This window comes from Brugia malayi, assembly GCF_000002995.4.
Source record: "Brugia malayi strain FR3 genome assembly, contig: Bm_v4_Chr2_contig_001, whole genome shotgun sequence".
NCBI lineage: Eukaryota > Metazoa > Nematoda > Chromadorea > Rhabditida > Onchocercidae > Brugia > Brugia malayi.
Window position 1 is genome coordinate 1,231,010 of NW_025062476.1, and position 11,491 is coordinate 1,242,500.

An 11,491-nucleotide genomic window follows, 5' to 3' on the forward strand; every position below is an offset into this window, starting at 1 on the left:
CTCCTTCATCAATTTACACATATTTAAACGTCACAAATACCGTAGTCCAATGATAGAAAAATGAAAGGTCCACTATATAACCACCCACACACACACATACACACATGCATATATACAAGGTGATAAGGTAGATAGATAAATGGAGAAGAAAAGGAGGAAAGAAAGATGGAGAATGATGGAGAGTCTACCGGATGCGCTGATGTCTGAGAATGGCGGTGGAAAGTAAGGAAGAAGCAGCAGCAGCCGCATAGAACTCACCGCTGATGCCATCCGCAGGCGGAGTTGGGCAGATGAGATGGATAGGCAAACCTCGACTGCTCCTCTCTTCCACCTCCGCCCCTCTATCTACCTGCCTAACGATAGGATGAGCCTCATTGCACTCACTTCACTTACCAATTGCGCCATATCGAGTAGTCGTGATCGACTCTCCCACGTATCATCATCGTTGTCTATCTATTTCTCGCTCTTCTCCAACGCTTTATTGTCATAACCTCACTTACAGTATGCCATGAATGATTTGAATTTATGATGTTAAAGTGGAAGAATTGTCACCTCTTCAGGTCACATATATTTAATTACTAAAATTTTCCTTCCAAAATAAAAGTGTGGTTGTGAATTTTTTAAGCAAATGATTTGCTTTTGCTTTCATATATTTTAATACTTGTCTTCTTTATCCAATCGAATGTCACAAGCTAACCCTTGAACTTTCTTCAACATATCATTATAGTTTGGCTTTTAAATTAACTAAAGTAAATTTCTCTCCTTGACATAGATGTGTTTCAGTGTTGTCTCGAGATGCTTTATCATTTCACAATTTTAATTGTGTCAAATTTGTTAATCCTTTGTTGTCATTTGCTTCCTTCAATATACATTCTGAACTTTAGAGGACTTTAATTACGAAGAATCATTATCATTACTTTTTACAGAATCATAATAAATAGAACTCATTAGGTTGCCAGCAACAAGAATTTGGTAATTTTATAAATGTTAAATTAATGTATTTTCTAATTTCCAAACTGAAAAAAATTCAAAAGAATTATAGTTCCATATGCCTTGGATTTTTGTAAGATTTTTGCCGTGTCGCATACATAATTTCTTTTTTTTTTCTTTGTTGATCATAAATTCAGTTTTTTTACAGCAGTTATCAAGAAATGAGTTTGGATGCGAATTTTTTGCGATTAGTAGAAGTTCGACAGAATGATGATCACACAAGTTCATTGTGGACAAGAGGAAAACTTGAGTCTGGTTTACTGATTGGTGTCCTTGATAAGGTTATTTTTTAGGCCTTAACATTTTCATCCATTTATATTCTATTCAAATTACAATACTTTTTAGTAATGCATCCATTGATTAGTCTGCTGATCTTTTCCTATCAATCAAGTAGGTATGTGATCAGTTAAAGCTGATATGATCAGTAAACAAGATGTCATTTAATGAATTAAGAATCGATTGATGGATTTTAAAGCATTCATAATGATATGATAAGCGCACAATGATAACATTCTTCAATTGAAAAATTTATTGAGTAGCATCAAATGTAAACAAACAGTAATGGATCTATACTCTAACCTATAACATTGCTTAATTGTCATCTTGAATCTTAAAACCAGTTTTAAATAACATTTTAATATGCATCCATCACAAACAACATTTTCAGTCACATCAACAAATAGAAATTTATTTTACTTACCATAAATGCCTCAAAACCTAACAATACCTTAGTCCTCTGCATACTTATCAATATTTTCAGATGTAATATTAGATATTTATAAATTATTTAACATAAATTCCAATCTTAAACTACACTAAAATTCCAAAGTTTTAATCAATTTTAAGTATACTAACTTAATAATTTGCATGTCAACCAACTTTGACCTTCAGTGATTTTTTTTCAAAATGTCCCTTCTTTCTTAACAGATCATCTATTCTTCAAACTCAAAAAAAAAAAAAAAAAAAACTAATTAATTGACCTCAATAATTAAAGTGATATTCTCGAATAGATTATGCAAATTTCCTTTTTTTTTTTTACCAAATATCCAGAATTATCTATAGAAATATGAAAAAAAAAAAAAAAAAATTTTTCATAATCAATCAGTAATGGAATGCGTAATATAGCAGCTGTTTACCACCCACACCGTTTTTAGATTTCGTTCCGCATTCCGAGGTGCTTCGACGGGTACGAAAAGATTTACCCAAAGCATCCTTCTTTCCTCTCTCGCTGTGTTCCTCATTACTCATTTGAGAACGAACCCATATTTTACTATTGTTATGATGTATTAACATGCATAAATTATAATACTACTGCTGTTGCTGATACTTACTGAAAAAGACCACCCATAGGAATGATCCTCTCTTCCTGTACCACCCACCACTACTTCCCGAGAAGAAGAAATTAAATTCACTCGGTTATTAGAAATAAAAGAACGAATGAATTAAATGCAACAATCATCGCTTTCTATTTTATCAGATCAAATTTTTTTTTCTTTTTTTTTTTGTAATTATCTCGGATACGATAAGATAATTATTCGTAATCAGTTGAATTCTTGTTTTCATCGTGATAAGCATATTCATTTTATGGAAAAGAATAAAATATTTATCAATACTATCAATGATTTATCAATGCTATTCAATGGAGCATTCATTATATTTGAAAAAATAGCGAAATTTTCACATCTCTAACAAGAATGAATGATTGATCATTTATTTTGTTTATCTCTTTTTGATAAGAAAAAATTTGATAAGAACTTTTAACTTATAAATTATATTTTAACTTGCAAACTATCAAAACCTTAAGATGTATATATATATATATATATATATATATATATATATATATATATATATATATTTCAAAGTATAAAAGATCCATACTCTTTCTATACCATCCAATAAAGCTAAAAATTTTTTCAATAAATCAAGTCTTTTAATTTTGCCCAATATGAAATCTTCTACATTTCAAATTTATGCTTTAAATCTTACTGTTATTTTAAATATTTACGAAGTGATAGGTTTAAAGTTAAGCAAAAATTCAACTAAACTTTAACATAAAGTAAAACTCATAGAGTAATCGTATTTTAATATCATCATATAATTTCTACATGCAAAGTTTCAAACAAGATATCACAAATATTGAAATTACCTTTCCATCATGGACTTTTCCATTGACTACCCAATTGCATAGAATTTCTTAAAAAGTCATACAAAATTGCGCACTTTGCAAGCTACAATTTATTTTTTCCGGATATGCTGCAATTCCAATAATTGGTATATAACATGGGAAATTGAGGTATAATCTGCTTGCTACCATTTAGTGCTCCTTGCAAATCAATCAACCATTCACTAATTGCGCACACATCCTTGGCATCTTTTCGGGATTTAAGTGGAATTCAGAGGAAAATTATTTGTAATGATAAGCTAAGCTTTATGCAAATAAGTCTCTCTTATTTCATTAAACTTTTTTTTTTTTTTTTTTTTTTGCAAGAAAGAAAACATGAAATTGCCAAGGTATTAAGTCAAAAAAAAAAAAGGTTAAGCTATTGAGTTCTACCCATCTAGTAATTTCTTAAACTAATTACATGATTTTTATTTAAACAATTAAATTCTTGATAAATATCCGATTTAGACGATTACCGCCAGTTTACGGTATATATTTTTCCTTATAGACTTTGCATTAGTTGTTAATTTTCAAATTAAAATATACATAAAAATTGTGAACATTAGCTGCAAATTGTGTAATGATAGCTTAGACGCATATAATTGCTGTTTATTCATTTTCAAGTATTGATGTGTTAATGATAAAAAGATAGATTCATATGGATACGGTAGCTACATTTGATAACAACAAGGAAGGAGTAGAAATGTCGAAGAGCTGTCACAGACTACTAAGCGCAGGAAGAACTAATTCTTTATCCTGACCAATTTCATGATAAGATGACAGCAAGAAGAGTGAAAAGGGATAGCGAGAAGAGGTAGAGTATGACATGACAGGACAGGACAGGACAGGACGGGACAGGATACCTCCTTAAAGGGACCAAGAAAGTAGTACGTCAATTTTTGCTGCTCTTTTTTCAAAGTAAGTCATGATTCCTTTCAACATCTCCCTTCTCTTCTCTTCTCTTCTCTTCTCTTCCCTTCTCTTATCTTGTCTTGTCATCCACTTTACATATCACTCTGTTGAAGCTATTATACTTTGTAGTTAGGCTTGTTGGATTTGAAATCTTATAAAGATATAATGTATTGATGGAAAAGCTTGGAAAGGCTCATAACACAATAATCAGACGGGCCAACCCAATTACATATTGCAGCTACCTTGGAGATAAATGCAGAAATAGAAATTGTAAATTTAACTATGAATTGAAACAATTATAAAAGAGAGAGCAATCAAAGATAATTACTTCATCAACATTGCACCTATCATTAAGGTTCACCATAATTATCATTTTGCTATCACCACTTATCCCGTAGTTATTATGATTATCAGTACTTCCTGCTATTATCATTTCTATTTCAATCAATAATACTTATTTTAAAAAATATCTTAAATTCACTTACATAAATATTACACAGTATTCATGATAGCAATTGTTCGACTTAAACATTAGTGAAAGTAAATGAATCTTAGAAGCTTCGTAAGCGCTCATTATTGCTTTAAGTGGTTAACCATTAAAGCTCCCTTGAAACTACAAACACGAATTTATTAAATATACCTTTAGTAGACTTAGTCAATAAACTGATAGTCATAGAGGTAGAAAGAATTGAAAGCTTCTATCACCTTCTTTTACCTTTATAAATAAAAGATATTTAACAATTGCAAACTTAAACTGCTATATAGGATGAAAAACTTGAATGATCGTACTTAGTAATGCATACCTTACTTTAAAAGGTCATCATACTAAACAGCTGCCATTATTATCAATAGCATACGAAAGAGAAAAAAAAAAAAAAAAAAACGAATTAAAATGTATGTTTGCAAAAAAAAAAAAAAAAAAGAACAAATAAAATATGAAGTTAATGTTTATAATTTATTATAACCAATGAAAAAAATGAGAAGCAAAAGTTTGCAATATATAAAGTAACAATTGAAATCATTTACATCTCGAGCAATTTCATTTTATTTCTACAGTAATTGCTTAAACTGAACAAAGTTCTAGTTAGGAACTCTGAAATTTTAAATACATTTTTGTCCAACAAAAATTAATAATTATTCATAACAATAATATGAATAATAATAGTAATAATAATAATAAAATTAGTAACAATTTGTAATATAATATGAAAGGTTTGTATTCGCTTAAATGTCAAATTGAAAATTTTCATTTTAATATCGATATGATAAAAATAATCATTTCAGGAAGGAGAAAATGATGCCAATGCACTACTGTTACTGAATTTGATCCGTCCATTACCGAATTCTGAAAGTAATTACAACATAGCTGTGCGATCTGTTCACCAGAAAGTCAGATTTTTGAAATTATTTAAAAAAGGAAATTCTTTTGATTATGCTAATGTAATCAATAATTGATTTATATAGGTAATGAAGGTAATCAAACAAGAAGAAAAAAAAAGAAATGAGTAAGTTTTGGCGGAAATTGAAGCTATCAATCAAAACTAACTAAACTAAATTTGATTTTCGCACTAATCTATTTTAAGTTCCTTCTAGATTTCAATGATTTTTAATAATAATTAAATCCAAAAAAAAACCACAACGATGCATCAAAATCAATGCAGAGAAGGTGTTAAATAACTAACCAAATAAATTAACCACTTTTTTTTTTGTTAGACAAATTATATCCAATTATGTGCTTAGAAAAAAAAAGCAAATTAAAAAAAAAAAAATCATATTCTCAGATCTTTGCAATAATTGGTTGGTAGAAAGAAAAATGAATAAATTGAAAAGCAAACCTATTAGTGCTATCTTAGTACCATACTTCTTTTTTTTTTGTTTTTGTTTCTCAATAATTTCGTAAATGAAAACTTCTTAATTAATGATACAAGAATAGAGTTATATAACCTTTTCATTAAAGTTATATAAACCATCTTTTTATATTAGTCTGATCAATAGGAATTTCAAGAGATCTAATGCTCCAAAATTTTATCTCAGTTACAAATAAATTTATGAGAAGTAGCCAGAAATATAGTATCTATTTCTTTCACATTTCTTAGATTATTAATAGTATTATTTTGCTAAGTGAAATGATCTATTAATTAATTAATTAATTGAATGCAAAAAGTTATGATTGCTATCATTGTTCAAAACCAATGATTGAAGTAAATGAGTTGATGAACTAAATTTTTGCCTAAAGAAATTGATTCATTCTTAATTAAGTCATAAATAAAAATGAAAAACTAGTGAAAGCTTTTGGAATACACTGTTAATGAATGATCGAATGACTTAATCAATTCCAATTCGCTCAATGAGGTCATCTAGTTTGATCAACACTCAATAGATCAATCTCAAATTGTGATCGATTCGAAATTCATGTTTTAATAATTTGATTTACTCAGTTAGTTGTTCATTGATATGTTTTATGCATATATTTCTATAATCTTTTATGTATACATGAGAGATATGCATGTTTCTCCATTAATGAAATGTCAATATGAGGCACTAAAATGAGTAGTCAGTCAGTCTATTCAAGGAGATAAGAAAAAGGGGGTAAAATAGGGGACAGGTTGCTTGGATTCCCAGGTGAGCAATCATTTGCATCTCAGAATCCAACAATTCCTAGATGGATGGATGGATAAAGAGAACATGTATCAGCACACTTCGAAAAGCACCTGTCCTGCGGTGACCTTCTAGAAAGCTTCCTTTCGTTGCAAAAGAAAGGAAAGGAAACCATCTTCCTGTCCTTATCCATGCATTCCAAATGATCGCTCTCTCTCTCTCTCTTTCTCCTTTTCTCTTTAATGAGTAAACAGCAACATATGTCTTCCGCTTCATTGCGAACAATGTAATTAATTGTTTCATCAGGTAAAGAAGGTAAGGTTACCGAAAAGAAGCACCAATCAACATCATTAGCTCACCGTAATGACAACATTTGCCTGGTGAATCTTTCTCTTTTCTCCAGTTCAACCGGAATACTCCAAGGGAATTTCTTATCCATTCATTTCAGTTTTCATTTCTTCTTTCTCCTGCATGACTATAGGTCTAATCTGTCAATCAATGCAATAAATCTAAAAAAAAAAAAAAAAAAAAAATCTATGATCGTCCAAAGAAATGAAATTAACTCTTGCTGATGACGCAAAAGAAAAAACGAAATTAGAATTAGTTTTTAAAATTCTCTTGAGATATTTTGCTCAAAAAAAAAAAAAAAAAAAAAAAAAGAAATAGTCATGCGTCAAATTAAAAATATTTACGCAAAAAAATAATTTTTCATTGTTAAAATTTCTTTTTTATGCTTATTTGCTTTGATAATAAGTTTCACTAGATCTTTCTTTTAAGCTTCTTTTTTTTTTTTTTTTTTTTTTAATTTTTGATCCATGTCTTTAATATTCTAAAAGACTTCTTACAGTATGTAACTTTATTACAACCTTATTTGATTATTAACTATTATTTGCTATTTTCTAGTTCTAAAATTATGGAAATTATTTTGAGAATTATTTACAGATATGCTTACAAACGTCTCGTAAAATTGAAGTAAACGAACGTTTGGTAGCAGATCGACGGATCGAAATTGAGCAACATTTGCATGATAGTGATAATGATGGTGATGAAAATGATGATATGATAGCCGAGAATTGTTCACACATACAGAGGCGTAACTCACGGAAAGCTAACACGTCGTCTATAATCTCATTACCACCATCACCATCATTATCACCATCATCACCATCACCATCACCATCATCAACATCGTCATCATCATCATCAGCCAGTACATCCGGAACAACAAAAACAGCTATATCATATTCTGCTACAACTATTACTTCTAGTAGCATTGCTAATATCACTAGCAGTAGCAGCACTGCTGGACAATTACTACGACAGCAAGGACAATATCCAGAAAGGTAAACCTGTTTCATTTTTCATCCATCATTCATTCGTCATTTCTCTCATTTTCTGTTTTGAATGATTCTCAAACTCTGAAGAAATCTGAAGAAAGAGACAGCGTACTATTAAATGGGGCAAATTCATGATTTAATGAAGAAAGTTTTAAAGATAATTTTTAAAGATAAAAGCTAGATCATGTCTAATCCCAGATCATAATATCAAATATTATTTGCATAAGTGCAAAGTAATCCTTACTCGAGATCAGATTCTCAATGATTAGAAGTAATAAATGAGATATGTAAAAAATTTGAAGAACAAATTGGTATTAAAAGAAGATTAGTTAGCTTAAAAATGGTTGAAATTTATTTTTCTAATCAATTAAGCACTGTTATTATTTAGTGAATCCAAACATACGAAATTTACACCTTGCTGTCCTCATTTATTTGTTTATTTTTTTTTTTTTGCTTTTGTAAAGATATTTTAAATGGGAAGAGATGTTAAGTTAAAACAATGTCTCATTTTAATCCTGTAATCCTGAAATCCTGTTTGTCATGAGAAAAACAGATGCATGTTTTTTTTCTTTCTCAAAAAAAAAAAAACCAATTTTATCTGATCTATGGTACCATTGTAAAGTTAACGAAGTTCAAGTAAACCGGAAGCCGGAAGAAATTTTTTGAATTGATAAGGAAATTAGGTGATGGGGAAAATCACAATGCACAATAAAAAATTAAAAACATATATCGTAGAATGTAGAGATGTGATGGTATAATTGTTTTTGTTTCTTTTTTGAAAAGAGGTGACAACATCGGAAGTTTTGACTTTTTAGTTTTTTTAGTAGATTTTCACTTTCAAAATGTTTGTTTTCGGAAAGATTCTAAATGAACTTCAATCGAATTCAACGACACTCACTCATTTATTAGTAGTAGTTCACTTCGAATCTTAAAATGATTCAAATTTGCTAAAAGTCAGAAGTTCTTTTTTTTTTTTTTTTAGGCATCCATTCAAATTGAAAAATATCCACGGACTACTTGAAAAGTTTTCAGTGATTTTTTATGCTTGATGAATACAAAGTTTTGCTTTTGTCATCAATTTTGAATTTGGCAGAACCAATATTTCTATTTCTGAAAACAATAAATGTGAAACTTTTTAAATTGATTAATTGAGATAGTAGTGAGCCGTGGAACTTTTTATTAGGAATTGTAACCTGTTTATTTCATTATTTCGATTTAATAATTCTTTTCTGGATGTGTTTAACTGAACGGTTATATTTTACCTAGTAAGAGAAGACAAATGACAAGAAGAAATTCATTGTTGTCACATTATTTTATGATTGTTCCTGACAATTCTCGTCTTGAACTATTCGAATTATCGAGTCAATTCTGTCTGCTCATGCCTCATCTTTTGCAAACTGGATCACTGCAAACGGAAGTTTCTGGATTGTAGACCGGCTGATAAGAGAAGATATACGGAGTAGCAACAGCAACAGCCATTGTCGTAGTTATAGCAGTACTACTACTAGTAATAGTAGGATTAGGAGTAGGAGTAATACAGCAAGGGCAGTAATTTTCACTTTCGATGATTGTCCTAGTGACCCATATTACGCCATGCATACTGCCCTACCTACCATTCGACCCTCTTGCACCTTTTCCCGCAGGGATGAACGAAGAACTGCCCCTGTTTGGTATTGAACTCGAATCTTATCCACGGTTGCCTCTTGTCCTCCATGTTAGTGCGACACGACCTGCCGACGGCAATCTTCAAATTTGTCTTGTAGAAATATTTAAATGAATGAAAGAAAGGGAGAGAGAGAGAAAGAGAGAGAGTATATTTTTACAAGATGAAAAAAGATGATCAAGAAATTAAAAAGAACGAAAGTGAAAATTGTCATTTTTGCAGTGCTCAACAACAACAACAGTCGTCATCAGCACAACAACACCATCAAGCAACAGCGACAACATATCAGTGTCAACTTTGTCCAAAAAGCTTCTCCTCTGCAAGGTGACCAAATGAGAGCTATTCATTCGTTCATTTTTTTTTTTTTTTTAATTCACTAACTTTATTATATTCACATACATAAATACTTATTAAACTTTTAATTTAGCTTCAAATAAACTATTCGGTATTCTATACCGCTAATTAGATTCTATGACCTAATATAGTTTGTTTAATTATTTTAATTACTTATCAATTATTTTGCATTAGGACAATTTTCTCTTTCTTTTTTTTTTTCCGAATTTGTAATATTTGTGTTTTAGTTGACAGTTCTTTTTCCAAAGTATGAGATATAACTTTTTACAAAGGAAAAGTTGCATTTTTTCATCGCACATAACTAATTATATTATTGTACATTGGATATCAGCAAGATTGATCTTCTAAAAAAGAAACTAAATTTATTTTATTGAGTGCAAATCTGTTTTTTTTTTTTTGTTTTAAAATACTGGACAGTGGTCAATAGAGAAGGAAAAATTTCCTTTTGAACTTTTAACTTCGTAAGAAACTTTAGAAATTTCAAAAATAAAGCAAAGCAAAAATTTAAATTAAGAAAAAAAAAAACTTATCTCAAATTTACAATTTATCCAAAACTGACTACACGATTTCATTTATTGCTTTACAATAGAGTATGCTTTAATTTCAAATGACTACCTTTCTCTGTTGGTAGAGTCTTAAATACAAGAAAGTCTTAGAAGTTAGAAAGATACCATCGGTCAAATGACTACTGTATTACTTTGATGACATTGCTATGTTCATGATTTATAAACATATATGTCATTTGATGATAATGTTAAGCAGTTTACGTAATCGGTGTTCTTTCATCATTGTTACGTAATGATTACTGTAGCACTCAATTGAGGTACACGGTTTGCCTTTTTTTTTTTTTTTTTTGTTCCAATTAATTCATTCGATAAGAATTGCTCAAGAAAAATCTATCGATCAGCGCTGTTAGAGTTTATGTATATATATATATGTTAACATTATTATATCATAACTGATCATGATCATGATTGATCGATCAGTAACCTAATTAATTTGAAAGTAAATTTAAAATTTGGCTAACTTTTTTATTTTCTTGAGTTAATTTCAATTCTTTTGAATAATTGCATTTAACAATTTCTAAATGCTCTCTCTCTCTCTCTCTCTAAATTATTTCATTTAGCGGTCTCAAACAACACAGTCATATTCACTGCAGTTCAAAACCATTCCGGTGTCACGTTTGCGACAAAGCCTACACGCAATTTTCCAATCTTTGTCGTCACAAACGAATACACCTGGTTAATCTTTTAAGTTTACAACTTTTTAAAAGATTAAAATATTTCCTCAGTACTAACAAAAATATTTTTTTTTTTTTATCACAAAATTCTTCTCAAGAAAACAATAAGTTTATTATTTTGACTGTCAAAATTTTTCCTCGAAAAATTTAAATTACTAAATTCAATCGTAAATTTTTCATAATGCTTGTTTACCATTGGATATTGGACAATTCTTTTTTTTTTTTGCGTGGAA

At 29.5% G+C, this 11,491-nt stretch overlaps 1 protein-coding gene across 2 annotated transcripts in view; it reads left to right on the top strand.

The window, feature by feature from the left end:
- Positions 1-1,151: 1,151 nt before the first annotated feature.
- Bma-egl-43 (Zinc finger, C2H2 type family protein) overlaps positions 1,152-11,491 on the top strand; it is a gene marked incomplete at both ends in the record, with an annotated part of 15,321 nt that continues 4,981 nt past the window's right edge. Inside the window, 5 exons of one of the 2 annotated variants that reach the window (XM_043078055.1) lie at positions 1,152-1,271; positions 5,351-5,455; positions 7,607-8,007; positions 9,887-9,988; positions 11,145-11,259. In XM_043078055.1, coding sequence (XP_042933989.1) covers positions 1,152-1,271; positions 5,351-5,455; positions 7,607-8,007; positions 9,887-9,988; positions 11,145-11,259 — 843 coding nt within the window. Of the gene's footprint in view, positions 1,272-5,350; positions 5,456-7,606; positions 8,008-9,886; positions 9,989-11,144; positions 11,260-11,491 lie in introns of those variants that run through there. The other variant, XM_043078056.1, reaches the window with a different exon arrangement.